The sequence below is a fragment of the Monodon monoceros genome, unplaced genomic scaffold (assembly GCF_005190385.1).
Source record: "Monodon monoceros isolate NGI ecotype Baffin Bay Population unplaced genomic scaffold, NGI_Narwhal_1 Super_Scaffold_6, whole genome shotgun sequence".
Classification (NCBI taxonomy): domain Eukaryota; kingdom Metazoa; phylum Chordata; class Mammalia; order Artiodactyla; family Monodontidae; genus Monodon; species Monodon monoceros.
Window position 1 is genome coordinate 17,091,452 of NW_021703783.1, and position 18,950 is coordinate 17,110,401.

Below are 18,950 nucleotides of genomic sequence, written 5' to 3' on the forward strand. Positions count from 1 at the left end.
GTCCTGATAGGAGAAACCCTATCTCCCTAATAAAGGACTACTCCAGTAGGAAGGACATCTCCCCAGAGGGCAATACAGAAGACTTACCCCAACAGGGAGAAGGGAACTCCACTCCACTCCAGCCTCTCTGTCTCACCTAAGGTGGGGAAATTCCCCCTTATTCAACAGGGGAGATGACATCAAGGAAATAGAGAATGCTGCAGGCAGGAAAAACAGTAGCAGCAGGAGGAAGAAAGCTATACGTTGTAGGAGAGACAGAAGCACCTGTGAAGGCATATTCCCAAGACAAGCCCACTAAGAGACCAAGTCTTAGAAGATTTTAGAATGCTGCCCGTCTTCTATACCCTATGCTACACCAATATGTTGCTAGTATGATAACAGTGGATTACAGCTTAAAAGACTACAAGACACAGACTTTCTGTGAAGAGAAATAAAAAAGGAAGTCCCCAAATCAAAACCAAGGACATTGGAGGAATTTGAAGTCTCTGGTCCCTATAGCTACAGGAAAGAGTAAATACAGTCCAACTCCTAGAAAGATTAACATAAATCTTCATACTAGAGACTTTGTGTCTTGGTACCCATTACCCAATAACATACATGGCTTTCAACAACAAAATTATAAAGCATACAAAAGGCAAGAAAAAGCAGAGTCTGAAGAGAAAAAGCAATCATCAGATCCAGACTCAGATATGACACACTTGTTAGTATTATCAAATAGGCAATTTAAATAGCTATGATTAATATCTAAAAGGATGTAATGAGAAAAGTACCCAACATGAAAGACCAGATAGGTAATGTCAGTAGAGAGATGGACACTATAAGAAAGAATCAGAAGTAAATGCTAGAAATCAGACACAGGAACAGAAATGAAGAATGCCTTTGAGAGTGGGTGAGTAGACTTGAAACAGCTGAGGAAAGAATGGACGAACTTAAATATTAGCCGATTTTATTTTGTTTTTCTCTATACATCTGAATTACATGTTTATTTTATTACATTTTGTTTTTTTCCTGTTTCATTGAGCTATACTTGACATATAACATTTTGTAAGTTTAAGGTGTACAACGTGATGATCTGAAATATATATGCATTGCAAATGATTATCACAATAACGTTAGCACATCCATTACCTCACACAGCTACCATTCCGTGTGTCTGTGTGTGTGTGTGTGTGTGTGTGTGCGTGTGTGTGGTGAGAACATTTAAGATCTACTCTCTTAGCAGCTTTCAAGTGTACAACACAGTATTGTTAACTACAGTCACCATGCTGGACATTAATTCCCAGAAACTTACATATCTTATAACTGGAACTTTGGACCCTTTGACCAACATCATCTGTTTCCCTTATTCCCCAGCCCCTGGCAACCACCAGTACACTCTCTATTAATTCCTTTGGTTTTTTGGTTGCTTTTTTTTAGATTCTACATATAAGTGAAATCACACGGCATTTGTCTTTCTCTGTCTGGCTTATTTCACTTAGCATAAGTGCCCTTAAGTTTCATTAGTGTTGGGCAAATAGCAGAATTTCCTCCTTTTTATGGCTGAATAATATTCCACTGTATATATCTATATACCACATTTTCTTCATTCACCATTGACGGACACTTAGGTTGTTTCCATGTGTTATGAACTTGTCAAGTTAACACTTAATAAGTGGATCACATAGATATGTGGTCAACCAAGGTAGTGACACAGGAGACTCCCGAACTCCTCACACCAACACAACAAATGTACAGCTACATATAGAGCAATTTCCTTTAAAAGAAATCCAGAAATCAGCTGAGTGATTCCTAAACATCAGACAAATGAGAAAATACACACATTGAAACTGGTAAAAAAGGCTGAGACACACTCTTGCTATAAACCCTACTCCCAGCACAGTACGGGACGATCAGGAGGGAACTCCAACTACCAGCTTCTCCCCGAAGAGTGAAGAGTTTGGACATTACATTTAGCACCCAAACTTTTAAGATGCCCACACAATAGATGGGACCCCAAAATACCTAACTCTGAGAGCCAGTGTGGCTTGCATACATGAGACCCAAAAGACTATCGCAAAAGCAGCAGCAATAGTTAATGCGCATATGAGCACTTGACAAAGCTATCCCACCAGGGCTCAGTGCAGAGGAAGCAGGCAAAAACACCCATCTCACACTTGTTCCCTGGAAGCACCTTAACTACATGCTTTACCAGCTGCTGCCTGAGAGTTCAGTCTTGGTAAGATATATGTTTCTAGGAATTTATCCACTTCTTCTAGGTTATCCAATTCTTTGGAATATAATTTTTCATGGTAACCTTTATAATCCTTTGTATTTTTGTAGTGTCAGTTGTAATGTCTCCTCTTCCATTTATAATTTTATTTGAGTCCTTTTTTTTTTTTTTTGGTTAGCTAAAAGTTTGTCGTTTATGTTTTAAAAAAACCAACTCTTAAAGTTTCATTGATTTTTTTCTATTGTCTTTCTAGTTTCTATTTCATTTATTTCTAATCTTTATTTCCTTCTTTCTGTTAACTTAAGGCTTAGTTTGCTCTTTTTCTAATTCCTTGAAATTAGGTGGTTTATTTGAGATCTTTCTCTTAATGTATGTGTTTATCACTATAAACTTCCCTCTCAGAACTGTTTTTGCTGCATTCCCTAAGTTTTGATATCTTGTATTTCCATTTTCATTTGTCTTGACATATTCTTTTATTTCCCTTTTGACTTCTTTTTTGACCCACTGGTTGATGAGGAGTGTGTTAATTTCCACATATTTGTGAGTTTTCCAACTTTCCTCCTGTTATTGACTTCTAGTTTTATACCATTGTGGACAGAACAAATGCTTGACATAATTTCAATATTCTTATATTTGTTAAGGCTTGCTTTATGACCCAATATATGATCTCTCCTGGAGAATGTTCCATGTGTGCTTGAGAAGAATGTTTATTTTGGTGGTATTGGGTGGAATATTCTATATATTTTGTTAGGTGCATTTGGTTTACAGTGTTATTCAGGTCTGCTGTTTCCTTATTGATTTTCTGTCTGGTTGATCTATCCAGGGTGATCATAGCATATGGATAAATGAAATGATTGACAGCAGTGTCTCAAGGGATGGGAAGGATGACTTGGGAATACACTCATAAAGTGGCACAGTATAGTGTTATTTGAAGGTGGACTTAGAATATTTTAAAATATATATTGTAAACCCTAGGGCAACAACTGAAAATGTTTTTTTAAATGTCGAGAGGAAGTAAAATGGAATAATACAAAATTCTCAATTAAACACATGGAAGTCAGAAAAAGAGGGGTGGGAGAAAAATGAACAAATGTAATAGAAAATAGAAAACAGTTACAAAGATGGTAAATTTTAATCCAACTCTATCAATAATCACATTAAATGTGAATGGTCTAAACACACTAGTTAGAAGACAGAGATCTTCAGATCAGATTAAAAAACTAGACCCAACTTTATGCTGTCTACCACAAACCTACTTTAAATATAATGACTCAGAAAAAATTAACAGTAATGAGATGGAAAAAGAAACACCATGCTAACACTAATCAAATGATAATATCATACACTGTACAAGTTACCTATTGCTATATAATGAACTACTTCAAAATATGTTTGCTTAAAACAACCACCATTTAATTTTTCACAGTTCTTTGGGTCAGCAACTTGAGTAGAATGCAGTAGGGCTGTCCTTCTGGTCTCACCTGGGCTTACTCTTGTGGTCGCAGTCACCTAGTGGCTAGAATGACTGAATGATCTGAATTTTACTCACATGCTGGTTGTTGTCTGGGTCTTTCTCTTCTTGTAATCTTTCAACTTTAAGGAGAGCAGCCTAGGCTTCTTAACATGGCAATCTCAGAGCAGCTAGAAGGTGAGATTGGAAGCTGCAACACCTCTTGAGTGCTTCCTTAGAAGTCACCCAATGTCACTTCAGTCCCATTTCTACTGGTCAAAGTGAGGCAAGTTGCTGACTATCCAGCCCAGATCAAGAAGTCAGGAGATAGAGTCCATTTCCTAATGGAAGGAGTTTTATTTTTAATCCACTATCTATGTTGATATGTTCAGCTTTGGGAATTAAAGAAGCTGGGAAAAGAGATATGTTTGAGGGCTTTTATTGGAATTATTATGCATTATGCACTTTGGGCAAGTTAGTCAACTTCTCTGTGCCCTACCTTCCTTACCCTAATTGAAGCTAATAATATTATAGTATCACCTCAGAGGATTGTGAAGGTTAAATGAGATAATACATAAGTAGCATCTTTAGAGGAGTACCTGGTTCATGTAGGGCCTCTAAGCATTGATGGTGATGATGATGATGAGTGATGAATTGATTTAGCAATTACTACTTCTAGATTCTAGCTTCAACTTTGTCACTAATTAGCTAGGTGGCATTTTTCAAATCATTTAACACCCTCAAGTTAGTTTATTTGACTATGAACTGAGGGGCTTATATAATAGACTACCTCTACGATCCCTTCTCATTCTATAGTTGCAACTGTACTGATGTTTAACTGAGAAGAAATATTTCACATAGAAGAAATATATGCCAAATTTATGGTAAATATAGGTATTTAGGGCACTGGGTATGACTGGCCACAGAATTACAGTGCAGAAGTCTTTTAAATTTCTTATTACAAAAATAAACTTGAAAAGGAAATACTCTGGATTAGATTCTGTGGTTCTTTGAGGGAGAGCAGCTATCAACAAAATAATCTGTGAGGACTATTTACTTTTCTTCAATTCAGCAATAAAGCATTAGCATGTTAAAGGTATTATAATAGTCCCTGAAGATAAAAAGATAAATAAGACACCAGTTCTACTGATGTCTACTCTGATGCAGAAATCAGCAGAGGCAAAATTAGCCTAGGCTGGCCAACAAATATAGAGAAATGGGATGAGAGATGAGTCTGGAGTGGTAAACAAACAAAGCCAAATCATACAGGGTCTTGTAAGTTACACTAAGGAATTTTTATTTTATTCTAAGACCAAGGGTAGAGAGAGGCCCTTAAAAATCTTGAAGCAGGAAAAGCTTTTCAGGTGAAGGTGCAATTCGAAGTGGCCTTAAAGATGACAGAAAATTTACTACCAGCTAGATTGTCTACTTAGTGCTTGCTCTTCTCTTTGTAAAAACTTACAGTGACTCCAAACTGCCCACAGAATAAGGTAAACACTTCTCAGTCCAAGTGTTATAGTTCTTTGTATCCTTCATGCCCATCTACTCTGATGCAGAAATCAGCAGAGACAAAATTAGCCTTCCTCTCCTTACCCCACCCGTGCCCATTATTCTCTTAAAGTTCAATCTTCCTTCATAGCCTGGAGTATTTATATGGGTGTTCATTTGTTTAAGTTCTAAAATGTCAGAAGGCCGGTCTGTTCTATTGGCATCGTATGGCTTCAGTGTGGTGATTCAGAGGATGCTGAGATGGGCTAGGCTGATCACCCTTGATACTGGAGGACTTACTCTTCCAACTGCTGCGAGTATTGTCAGTAGATGAGTCTCAGCTGTCAGCCCTCTTCAGCACTGCTTCAGCTAAAAGAGAGCTACTTCACCGAAAGTCACCCCTTCCTGGGGGTAGCCAACATCCAATGACTGGATGGACCCAGAGGATAAAAGTTCTCCCCACTTTCCCCAATAAGAGGCAACACTAAGGGGTCATGCTAGCTTCAGAGCTCCCTGTGGGGTCAGCTGAAGCCGTTGTTGAGACTGCATAGCAGCCCATCTTCTCCCTCTGCCCAATCCTCCCAAGATCACTTTCCTATAAACCTCCTGGACATTAATCTCCCTCTCAGAGTCTGCTTCTCAAATAGGACATTGGGAAATATTTCCTGAATGAGCAAAAGAATGAATATATCGAAGGATAGATCCTATACCAATTTGGGAGGGGAAATAGATAGAGGAATCACTGTTACCTGAATTGTTAATTATTTCCTCATCATTTAAAGGGCCATATGTGAAGTCTTAATAGTCTCTGTTACAATTCTCCTGTGTCTGGTCTTTCGTTTGTTTTCTACATACTGATACAAATTGCTTTCTCCAAGTGGGAAAGTTTTTGTTATGAATGTCACCTTTGATGACCTTGTGCTCTTGTCTGCCTGAACTGGATGGAAAAGTTTTACTACTAAAAATATACTAAAGAATGTTGGTTTGTCCACATTTCATTGACAATATTCTTTTTTTTATACTGGGTAAAATTTTATTTTTTAAAAATTCTTATTGGAGTAGAGTTGATTTACAATGTTGTGTTAGTTTCAGGTGTACTGTAAAGTGAATCAGTTATACATATACATATATCCACTCTATTTTAGATTCTTTTCCCAAATAGGTCATTACAGAGTATTGAGTAGAGTTCCCTGTGCTATACCATAGGTCCCTATTAGTTATCTATTTTATATATAGTAGTGTGTATATGTCAATCCCAGTCTCCCAATTTATGCCACCCCACCCCCTGCCCCCCTGGTAACCATAAGATTATTTTCTACATCTGTGACTCTATTTCTGTTTTGTAAATAAGTTCATTTATACTATTTTTTTAGATTACACATATAAGTGATATCATTGCTGATATTTTTAATGCAGGACTGTTTCATGCTTTATTATTAAATTGGTCTCAAAATATAAAGATAAAATAGATGCAATATTAAGTATCTGTATGCCGAGGAGAATACATGTATTTAAAAAATCTCAGTGGTTAACATTTTGGCCACTGGGTGTCACCACAGTTCTAGCATTTCTTTTTGTTTTTTGTTTTTTTGTGTGTTTTTTTTGTTTGTTTGTTTTTATTGGAGCATAGTTGATTAACAACGTTGTGTTAGTTTCAAATGTACAGCAAAGTGATTCAGTTATACATATACATGTATCTATCTTTTTCAAATTCTTTTCCTATTTAGGTTATTACAGAATACTAAGCAGAGTTCCCTGTGCTATACAGTAGGTCCTTGTTGGTTATGTTTTAAATATAGTAGTGTGTATATGTCAATCCCAACCTCCCACTCTCTCCCTCCCCCTTCCCCCCCACTAACCATAAGTTCGTTCTCTAAGTCTGTGAATCAGTTTCTCTTTTGTAAATAAGTTCATTTGTATTTTATTTTGGATTCTGCATATAAGTGATATCATATGATATTTGTCTTTCTCTGTCTGACATACTTCATTTAGTATGATAATCTCCAGGTCCATCCATGTTGCTGTAAATGGCATTATTTCATTCTTTTTAATGGCTGAGTAATATTCCATTGTGTATATATGTGCCACATCTTCTTTATCCATTCATCTGTTGATGGACATTTAGGTTGCTTCCATGTCTTGGCTATTGTAAACAGCACTGCAATGAACATTGGGACACATATATCCTTTCGAACCATGTTTTTCTCTGGATATATGCCCTATTTTTAGTTTCTTAAGGAACCTCCATAATGTTCTCCATAGTGGCTATAACAATTTACATTCCTACCAACAGTGTAGGAGGGTTCCCTTTTCTCCACACCCTCTTCAGCATTAATTGTTTGTAGATTTTTTGATGATGGTCATTCTGACTGGTGTGAGGTGATATCTCATTGTAGTTTTGATTTGCATTTCTCTAATAATTAGCGATGTTGAGCATCTTTTCATGTGTTTGTTGGCCATCTGTATGCCTTCTTTGGAGAAATGTCTATTTAAGTCTTCTGCCCATTTTTTGATTGGGTTGTTTGTTTTTCTGATATTGAGACACATGAGCTCTTTGTAAATTTTGGAGACTAATGCCTTGTCGGTTTCTTCATTTGTAAATATTTTCTCCCAATCTGTGGGTTGTCTTTACGTTTTGTCTATGGTTTTGTTTGCTGTGCAAAAGCTGTTGAGTTTAATTAGGTCCCGTTTGTTTATTTTTGTTTTCATTTCCATTACTCTAAGAGACAGCTCAAAAAAGATATTGCTGTGATTTATGTCAAAGAGTGTTCTATGTTTTCCTCTAAGAGTTTTATAGTATCCAGTCTTACATTTAGGTCTTTAATCTATTTTGAGTTTATTTTTGTGTATAGTGTTAAAGAATGTTCTAATTTTATTTTTTTACATGTAACTGTCCAGCTTTCCCAGCACTATTTATTGAAGAGAGTGTCTTTCCTCCATTGTAGAGTCTTGCCTCTTTTGTCATAGATTAATTGACCATAGGTGCATGGGTTTATTTCTGGGCTTTCTATCCTGTTTCATTGATCTATATTTCTGTTATTGTGCCAGTACCATACTGATTTGATGACTGTAGCTTTGTAGCATAGTCTGAAGACAGGGAGCCTGATTCCTCCAGCTCCATTTTTCTTTCTCAAATTTGCTTTGGCTATTTGGGGTCTTTTGTGTTTCCATGCAAATTTTAGGATTTTTTGTTCTAGTTCCATGAAAAATGCCATTGGTAATTTGATAGGGATTGCATTGAATCTATAGATTGCCTTGGGTAGTATAGTCATTTTGACAATATTGATTCTTCCTATCCAAGAACATGGTATATCTTTCCATCTGTGTCAATTTTGATTTCTTTCATCAGCCTCTTATAGTATTCCACGTACAGGTCTTTTGCTGTCTGGGTAGGTTTATTCCTAGGTATTTTATTCTTTTTGAAGCAATGATAATGGAATTGTTTCCTTAATTTCTCTTTCTGATGTTTCATTTTTAGCGTATAGAAATGCAAGAGATTTACCTGTATTAATTATGTAACCTGCAACTTTACCAAATTCATTGATGAGCTCTAGTAGTTTTCTGTTAGCATCTTTAGGATTTTCTATGTATAGTATCATGTCATCTGCAAACAGTGACAGTTTTACTTCTTTTTTTCCAATTTGGATTCCTTTTATTTATTTTTCTTCTCTGACTGCTGTGGATAAGACTTCCAAAACTGTGTTGAATAAAAGTGGCAAGAGTAGACATCCTGTCTTATTCCTGATCTTAGAGGAAATGCTTTCAGCTTTTCACAGTTGAGTGTGATGTTAGCTGTAGGTTTGTCATATATGGTCTTATTATGGTTGAGGTAGGTTCCCTCTATGCCCACTTTCTGGAGAGTTTTTCATTTTTTCAAATGAATGTTGAATTTTGTCAAAAGCTTTTTCTGCATCTATTGGGATGATCGTATGGTTTTTATTCTTCAAGTTGTTAATGTGGTGTATCACACTGATTGATTTGTGGATATTGATAAATCCTTGCATCCCTGTGATAAATCTCACTTGATCATGGTGTATGTTTTCATGTTTTTTTTTTTATTTTTATTTTTGGCTGTGTTGGATCTTTGTTGCTGTGCGTGGGCTTTCTCTAGTTGTGGCAAGTGGGATCTACTCTTCGTTGCAGTGCACGGGCTTCTCACTGCGGTGGCTTCTCTTGTTGTGGAGCACGGGCTCTAGGCATGCAGGCTTCAGTAGTTGTTGCAGCACATAGGCTCAGTAGTTGTGCCACATGGGCCCTAGAGTGCACGGGTTTCAGTAGTCGTGGCACACAGGATCAGTAGCTGTGGCAAATGGGCTTAGTTGCTCCGTAGCCTGTGGAATCTTTCCAGACCAGGGATTGAACCTGTGTCCCCTGCATTGGCAGGTGGATTCTTAACCACTGTGCCACCAGGGAAGCCCCCCTTTTCATGTATTGTTGGATTCAGAGTGTTAGTATTTTGTTGAGGATTTTTGTGTCTATGTTCATCAGTGATATTGGCCTGTAATTTTTGTGATATCTTTGTCGAGTTTCGGTATCAGGATGATGGTGGTCTCAGAATGAGTTTGGGAGTATTCCTTTATATGAAATTCTTTGGAATAGTTTCAGAAGGATGGGTGCTAACTCTTCTCTAAATGTTTGATATAATTTGCCTTTGAAGTGATCTGGTCCTGGACTTCTTTTCGTTGGAAGTTTTTTAATCACAGTTTCAAGTTCAGTACTCGGGATTGGTCTGTTCATATTTTCTATTTCTTCCTGGTTTAGTCTTAGGAGATTGTACCTTTCTAAGAATTTGTCCATATTTTCTAGGTTGTCCATTTTATTGGCATATAGTTGCTTGTAGTAGTCTCTTATGATCCTTTGTATTTCTGTGGTGTCCATTGTACCTTCTTCTTTTTCATTTCTAATTTTACTGATTTGAGCCCTCTCCCTTTTTTTCTTGATGAGTCTGGCTAAAGGTTTATCAATTTTCTTTATCTTTTCAAAGATATACTAGGTATTATCACAGTTCTAGCTTTTAAAAAAAATAAAGTTTTAATCAATTGATTGGAAGTAACTAATAATTTATTAATTAATAAGAAATTAATTGTTATTAAATCTCATGATTATTAATCTCATTAGAGATTTAATAACATATTTTCATTGTTCAACCATCATACATTGAACATTAATATCCACTAGAGGAAATTCTTTGTAAAATACAATTTTAGCATGTCTTGTCTTTCTTCACAACAAATCATATATAGAGAAAATTTCTTCTAACCATGATTGGAGTATCTCGTGTGAGTGGGCAAGTGGAATGGGAAGGCTAAGGGTGAAGGAGGACATGGAAACAGTTGAATTACTGCCTTATCAGAGAACCAGAGCCAACTAAATAGAGAGAGAGAGAGAGAGATTCCCAAAATAAAAATGACCTCTTTCTGTCTTAACTTCTTTTAATCCTTACAACCTCTATAAAGTAAGTACTTTTATTTCCTCCATTTTACAGATGGAGAAACTGAGGCACAGAGAGGTTAATAACTACCCAAGATCAGACACAAGTTGGTGGAACCAGAATTCAAGACAGAGAACATTCCCAAGGGTAGCAGATTATACCCTTGGTGAAGGCCTAGACAGTGTTTTCAAAATGTCATGGTACCTCAACCACCCTCATCAAAGTTGAATATAATCTTTGGTAAAGGGCTTCCCTGGTGGCGCAGTGGGTAAGAATCTACCTGCCAACACAGGGGACACGGGTTCGAGCTCTGGTCTGGGAAGACCCCACATGCTGTGGAGCAACTAAGCCCATGCACCACAACTACTGAGCCTGCGCTCTAGAGCTTGTGAGCCACAACTACTGAGCCCACGCACAACAACTACTGAAGCCTACGCACGTAGAGCCCATGCTCCACAACAAAGAGAATCCACTGCAATGAGAATCGCACCGCAACAAAGAGTAGCCCCCACTAGCTACACCTAGAGAAAGCCCATGTGCAGCAACAAAGACCCAACACAGCCAAAAATAAAAATAAGTTTAAAAAAATCATTGGTAAGTATAATAATTGTTAACATATGTATTCCAGTTGCATCCCTGACTACTGAATCAGAACTAACCCAGACCAATCAAATGAGATGCTCTGGGTATGGGGCCCAGAGAACTGGTATTTTAAAAAGGTTTTTTGCCAGGTGATTCTCTTGTGCAGCCAGAGTTGATGTCATGTTTTTGAGCAATAGTTCTCAAATGAAATCTTGAACAAGTACTTTAGAGGTGATTCTCATGCACATTCTGCAAAATACACTTTGAGAAACTGTCTTAATAAAAAGACAGGGACTTCCCTGGGGGTCCAGTGATTAAGACTCCATTTCCACTGCAGGGGGCACGGGTTGGATCCCTGGTCGGGAAACTAAGATCCCACGTGCCTCATGACCAAAATAAAAAAATAAAAAGACGGGGCAGAGAAAAGAATGCCAAAGGGGGGAAAAGTTAGATGAAGACTCTTCCAGGTGGTATTAAACTATGGCTGATTTTCCAGATCCAGAGACCAGGCTGTCTTGAAGCTCACGTCACAGACTGGGCAAGAGGAATCTGTCAAGGGGCCGGCAAGTCCACCCGTAGTCTCTCCTCATGCCTGACCCACTTGGCTAGGGGGTTGTGTTTTGCAAAATGTGAGACCTGGTTGGCCATGTGGGCATTCCGGATCCACCAGCACAGCTGCACATTAGGGGTCCATCATGAGTGGGGGACCACTGCCTGCCAATGGCAGTCCATGGGACTCCTTTAAGGACCCCATTCCTGAGCCCACACACAGTGATTCAGGCCTGCAGAACTCTGTCACTGGACTTTTTAGTCATCACCCTCCACTTCTGGCTGTAAGGGCTAAAGAAATAACGCCTTCTGGCTTAATCACCAGTATTTTCACAGTCTAGTACAGCACCTGGAGTCCATTCTAAGGGATTCCCAATCCTTCTTCCATCACCTGTAAAACTAGGAAAGCCTGAAGTACTGGCAGGAAAAGAGCAACACAGACAGAAATAGGAGTCAAGACAGGACCACTGGATGTGACTGGGGAAAGGACAACACGTCGCTGTCCTCTTCCTTCCACCCTCTACCCGCACTTGGTACCTACATTCTTCATCCTTCTCGCTTCTCGGGGAGGAGAGTCCCTGAGGGAGGCAATTCAGGGCATGGGAAAGGTGCTGAGCTGGATAGGCCCTCAGGGGTCTTTTTGTACAATCTCATTTTTTTTTTTTTTTTTTTTTTTCTGCGGTACGCGGGCCTCTCACTGCTGTGGCCTCTCCCGTTGCGGAGCACAGGCTCCGGACGCGCAGGCTCAGCGGCCATGGCTCACGGGCGCAGTTGCTCCACGGCATGTGGGATCTTCCTGGACCGGGGCACGAACCCGTGTCCCCTGCATCGGCAGGCGGACTCTCAACAACTGCGCCACCAGGGAAGTCCCAATCTCCTCATTTTACAAAAATAAATATCACTGCCCAAGTTCTCTTTCTTTGAATTTCAGATCTCTCATTTCATAGCAGAGACCCAGGCCTGGGTCAGACTTTAAGAGCCAACAGCTCTGACTGAAAGCAGGGCCTTACTTGAACGAGCAGATGACTGTCCTCAATAGTCTAGGTATGAAACCAGCCCTGGCCAGGGCACTTATTAGCTGTCCTTCCTGCGACCCGGGGCCCTTTTGTTTAATTGGCATCATAGAAAGAGTACTGTGACGGGTCCTGTCACTGCAGCCTCATCCCCCTTGGACCTTAGTTTTGTTTGCACTCTACAGTGGCCTCAAGGAATTCCTACTTAGGTTTTATGACCCTCAGGGCAGAAATGTTACTTCACCCCTGGCTACAAAAGCCTTATAATCTTAGTTATAAATCAGAAGCTGAACTCTCACAAAACAGGATATTGTTGACCTTTACTATGCGAGCAAAAGAAGAATGAAATGAGATATTTATTGGACTGGCTAGAACTACCTTTTGGATCAAATGTAATACTAACATTATTAATTTGTATATTTACCTGATGACTTTTAAATATTTCTGTCAGGACTGAATAAGCTTCTCTGTCATTTTCCAACTCAGCTGTCTACTACCTGGCGGGATTTAGTTGGTCACATTTATTTATTTATTTATTTTTTGTCTTTGAACAATAAAAAAGTTTATGCTTTCAAATTAAAAAACACATATTGCAAACATTATGTAATAATAAAATTATAGCAAACGAAATATTCAGACTGACCCCACGGCATTCACTCCCCACCAGAATTTTGCCTGAAACAAAACAGTAAATTTTATCCCCCAAAGTAGGTAAGTCCATGCTGGCTGAAAACTTCAGTCCTAGACCCCACGAATGAGGTAGGTAGTTCATGCTTAACAGATACATACATTAACCATTCTTAGCCATCCCTCACCAGGGCCCTGAGGGGTAGGAAGGATGAAATGTGGACACAAGCACTCCCATAGACAGAATACTCCAATTATAAAAATTCATACATGTGACCTTTACCACATCTTGGAAGATAGCTGAGATTTTAATCTGTGAACCCACCTCTGAAAACCACAACAAAAATCAATAAGAAATGATCTAATGTAAAATATACAAATTTCTCAGTATGAGAACTTCCACAAAACAGGGAGAATTACAACTAAAACAATTTTTCTTAAAAAAGAACACTCCCCTTACCTTGTCCTTGCTACCCAACACTCAAAAACAAATCTGTACAAAACCACAAAAACAGAAAAGGACCTTAGAGGATGTTACGATGCAAAGCCTTCGGACCTAATCTAAACTGCTCTCCTCACCGACACCCTCCCCCGATAGAGCTGAGGGTTCCCAGGTCGACTGGGGAAAGTGAGTGGTCTCAGACCATCACCCCTGCTGTGCTACAGATGGTCCACGGTCACTCACTGTCAAACTTAACAGAATTGACTTGGACAGAGATGGAGCCTCCCCGGTAACTGCCCCGCTTCTTCTTGGTTTTCTCGTGCCGGAAGGGTTTGCCTTTGGTGAACTTCAGAACTTGATTGGCTCGCTCCCCCCAGTCTCTGGTTGCACCCCGCCTGGCGTCAAAGGAATTGTCTGCCACTCGAGCATCCACCTCAATCTCCTCCCTGATCCTTCGGAATGGGGAGGATCCCCTTCATTCTCCTTTCTTCCTTTTAGGAAACGTGTTGGGGGTCTGGGGCTTCATCTTCTTGGCTGGAGGAGTCTCTGCCTCCTTCGCAGCCTCATTCTGCTTCCACTTCTTTCCTGAACCTGGCTTAGCAACTGCCACTGCTGCCTTTTTCTTGCCCCCCTCCTCCTTGTTGCTGTCCTTGTCTGCTTTTCCATTCTGGGCAGTCAGTGCAGAGGTGCCATTGGCCTTGGCGGTTTGTGGTCTTGGAGTGCCCTCGGCCTTGGGCTTCTCCTCTTCCTCCTGCTCACTGGAGTCCTCAGAGGAAGAAGTGCTGCTGCTCTCGGCCTTTGCTTTCTTCACAGAGGCTGGTTTGGAAGGGGCTACAGTTCCCCCTGCCTTCTGTGGCTTCTTTTTGGCTGGGGGTTTAGGCGTCTTCTCTTCCTTGTCTTCCTCGCTGCTGGAGCTGTCTGAATCAGAGCTGCTGTCCCCACCACCCTGAGAGGCCTGCTTGGCAGGCAAAGACGGAGCTGCTTTGGCCATCTCCTTGGACTTAGGGGTGGCTACAGTCTTCTTCGTCTTCTCCTCCTCACTAGAACTGCTCTCCTCCTCGCTGGAGGTGCTATCAGCCTTTCTGGCCAGTGGCTGCAGGCTGCTTGGGAGTTGTAGCTGGCTTAACCGCAGACTGCTTGGGAGCGGCAGCTGGCTTACCTGAGGAATTCTTGGTGGTACTGGCTGGCTTAGCAGGAGCTTCATCCTCAGAACTGTCGGAGTCTGAGCTGTCTGAAGAGCTCTCTGCTGCCTTCTCTGCTGGAGCTGGTTTAGTAGTTGCTTTGGAGATGACTGCCTTAGCTGGGGGTCTCTTTTCTTCCTCAGAACTTGAATCAGGCTCGTCGCTGCTGTCCTCACTGCTCTCCACAGGCTGCTGCTTCTCTGCAGCTTTCTTGGGAGCCTGAATTTCCAGGGACTTCTTGGGTGGGGGAACAGAGGGTGGGGGAACTGAACTAAAGGGACCTGGTTTCTTCTTCTGCTCCTCCTCCTCCTCCTCCTCACTGGAGGAGTCCTCACTGCTGGAACTCTTTTGGGCAGGAGCGGCAGCTGCTCTCACTGGGGCCTTGGCCACAGCTTGCGTTTTAGGTACGGTCTTCTCAGATACGGCTGCTGCCTTCCCCTCCTGAGTCATCATCACTGCTGCTGCTGCTGTTACTACCAGCTGCTTTGCCATTGACTACTTTAGGTGTGGGACGAGCTGGTGTATCTGGTTTGGCTAGGGCTTTAGCCTGAGCTTTAGCTGCCACGGGTGTTGTCTTTGGCTTCTGGTTCTTTGGCACCTCATCCTCTGAGCTTGAGTCAGAATCAGAATCAGAGCTCTTGGCCTTCTTAGAAGGAGCTTTGACTGTCTTGGCTTGGGGCTTAACTCCCTTCCGGACAGGCTTTTTCTTTTTGTCCTCCTCCTCCTCATCACTGGATTCTTCACTGCTGCTGCTGCTCTCTGATGCCTTGACTGCAGCCTTTCCAGGATGCTGAAGCAGACTGGCCTGCTTGGCAGGTACAGCAGCTTTCTTAGTGGGAGGCCCTTGGGCTTTTTCCTCCTCACTGCTGTCCTCACTGCTGTCACTGGATGAAGTCTTCTTCTTAGCCTTCTTAGTCACTGGTCCATTTGCCTGTAACTTCCGCTTTGGGGCCTTGGTGGACTTGAGCTAGAAACTATAGATGTCCAAGAGGGAAGAGGCGTTGGCATCCTGCTGGGTCCATGAAACAAACATCTACACAGGAGGATGTTTGCAGCAACGTGGTTTATAATTCCAAATCACTGGAAACCATCAGTGCCTGTTGCCTTGGCGAACTTGTTGGCCACGTCCGAGAGCTGGTTATCGTGCAGAAAGCCGAGCACGAGGGGATACAGGTCGCTGGGAACCATGCGGCGCAAGCTGGCGTCTGCCATCCTCTAGGCAATATGCATCACTACCATTCGGTCACATTTATTTTAATTAAAATTTCCTTTGTGTCAATTACTTAGAAATATACCCTCTCTCCCTAACCAGGCCGCTTATCACAAGGATGCTCTCTCCCTCCGTGACTGCCCGTACCTCCCTCAGGTATCCTTTGCACAGATCCTGGTAGACTATGAAACTTTCACAAAATGAAGGCATAATCCAAATAACTGAGAGCATCCAAAGACCTATATTTTCTCATTTCTATTAAAGCAAATTTGATAATGTAAATTAATCTCCACAATCAACTTGATGTACCCTGCATCTGTGGAACACCTGAATATACAACTAATTCATCCCAAATTGAGGCAGTGGACTTTGGGAGCAACGATATATATTTTTTTCCTTTTTCTCTTTTTGTGAGTGTGTATGTGTATGCTTCTGTGCATGATTTTGTCTGTATAGCTTTGCTTTTACCATTTGTCCTAGGGTTCAGTCTGTCCATTTTTTGGTTTTTTGTTTTTAGTATAGTTTTTAGTGCTTGTTATCATTGGTGGATTTCTTTTTTGATTTGGTTGCTTTCTTCTTTTTTTTTTATTAACTTAAATTTTTTTAATAATTATTTTTTCTTTTATTAACTTTATTTTATTTTATTTTTTCTTTCGTTCTTTCCTTTTTTCTCCCTTTTATTCTGAGCCACGTGGATGACAGGGTCTTGGTCCTCCGGCCGCGTGTCAGGCCTGTGCCTCTGAGGTGGGAGAACCGAGTTCAGGATATTGGTCCACCAGAGACCTCCCAGATCCACGTAATATCAAATGGCAAAAATCTCCCAGAGATCTCCATCTCAATGCCAAGACCCAGCTCCACCCAATGACCAGCAAGCTACAGGGCTGGAAACCCTATGCCAAACAACTGGCAAGACAGGAACATAACCCCACCCATTAGCAGAGAGGCCACCTAAAATCATAATAAGGTCACAGACACCCCAAAAAACACCATTGGATGTGGACCTGCCCACCAGAGAGAGAAGATCCAGCCTCAACCACCAGAAAACAGGCACTACTCCACTCCACCAGGAAGCCTACACAACCCACTGAACCAACCTTAGCCACTGGGGGCAGACACCAAGACAACGGGAACTACGAACCTGCAGCCTGCAAAAAGGAGACCCCAAACACAGTAAGTTAAGCAAAATGAGAAGACAGAAAAACACACAGCAGATGAAGGAGCAAGGTACAAACCCACTAGACCAAACAAATGAAGAGGAAATAGGCAGTCTACCTGAAAAAGAATACAGAAAAATGATAGCAAAGATGATCCAAAATCTTGGAAATAGAATGGAGAAAATACAAGAAATCTTTTAACAATGACCTAGAAGAACTAACGAGCAAACAAACAACGATGAACAACACAATAAATGAAATTTAAAAATCTCTAGAAGGAATCAATAGCAGAATAACTGAGGCAGAAGAATGGATAAGTGACCTGGAATATAAAATAGTGGAAATAACTACTGCAGAACAGAATAAAGAAAAAAGAACAAAAAGAATTGAGGACAGTCTCAGAGACCTCTGGGACAACACTAAATTCACCAACATTCGAATTATAGGGGTCCCAGAAGAAGAAGAGAAAAAGAAAGGGACTGAGAAAATTTTTGAAGAGATTATAGTTGAAAATTCCCCTAATATGGGAAACGAAATAGTTAGTCAAGTCCAGGAAGCGCAGAGATTTCCATACAGGATAAATACAAAGAGAAACACACCAAGACACATATTAATCAAACTATCAAAAATTAAATACAAAGAAAAAATATTAAAAGCAGCAAGGGAAAGACAACAAATAACATAAAAGGGAATCCCCATAAGGTTAACAGCTGATCTTTCAGCAGAAACTCTGCAAGCTACAAGGGAGTGGCAGGACATATTTAAAGTGATGAAAGGGAAAAACCTACAACCAAGATTCTCTATCCAGCAAGGATCTCATTCAGATTTGATGGAGAAGTTAAAACCTTTACAGACAAGCAAAAGCTAAGAGAATTCAGCACCACCAAACCAGCTTTACAACAAATGCTAAAGGAACGCCCCTAGGCAGAAAACACAAGAGAAGGAAAAGACATACAATAACAAACCCAAAACAATTAAGAAAATGGTACTAGGAACATACATATCAATAACTACCTTAAATGTAAATGGATTAAATGCTCCAAGCAGAAGACACAGACTGGCTGAATAGATACAAAAACAAGGCCCATATAGATACAAAAACAAGACCCTTATATATGCTGTCTACAAGAGACCCACTTCAGACCTAGGGACACATATAGACTGAAAGTGAGGGGATGGAAAAGATATTCCATGCAAATGGAAATCAAAAGAAAGCCGTAGTATCAATTCTCGTATCAGACAAAATAGACTTTAAAACAAAGACTATTACAAGAGACAAAGAAGGACATTACATAATGATCAAGGATCAATCCAAGAAGAAGATATAATGATTGTAAATATTTATGCACCCAACATAGGAGCACCTCAATATATAAGGCAAATGCTAACAGCCATAAAAGGGGAAATCGACAGTAACACAATCATAGTAGGGGACTTTAACACCCCACTTTCACCAATGGACAGATCACCCAAAATGAAAATAAATAAGGAAACACTAGCTTTAAGTGATACATTAAACAAGATGGACTAAATTGATATTTATAAGACATTCCATCCAAAAACAACAAAATTCACTTTCTTCTCAAGTGCTCATGGAACATTCTCCAGGACAGA

At 40.3% G+C, this 18,950-nt stretch overlaps 1 protein-coding gene across 1 annotated transcript; it reads right to left on the minus strand.

The window, feature by feature from the left end:
* Positions 1–14,026: 14,026 nt before the first annotated feature.
* On the minus strand, positions 14,027–16,184 carry LOC114886021 (nucleolar and coiled-body phosphoprotein 1-like). The gene is given in 4 exon segments (XM_029206520.1): positions 14,027–14,882; positions 14,884–15,414; positions 15,416–15,991; positions 16,066–16,184. Coding segments are annotated over 4 exon segments (2,082 nt in total).
* Positions 16,185–18,950: the final 2,766 nt, after the last annotated feature.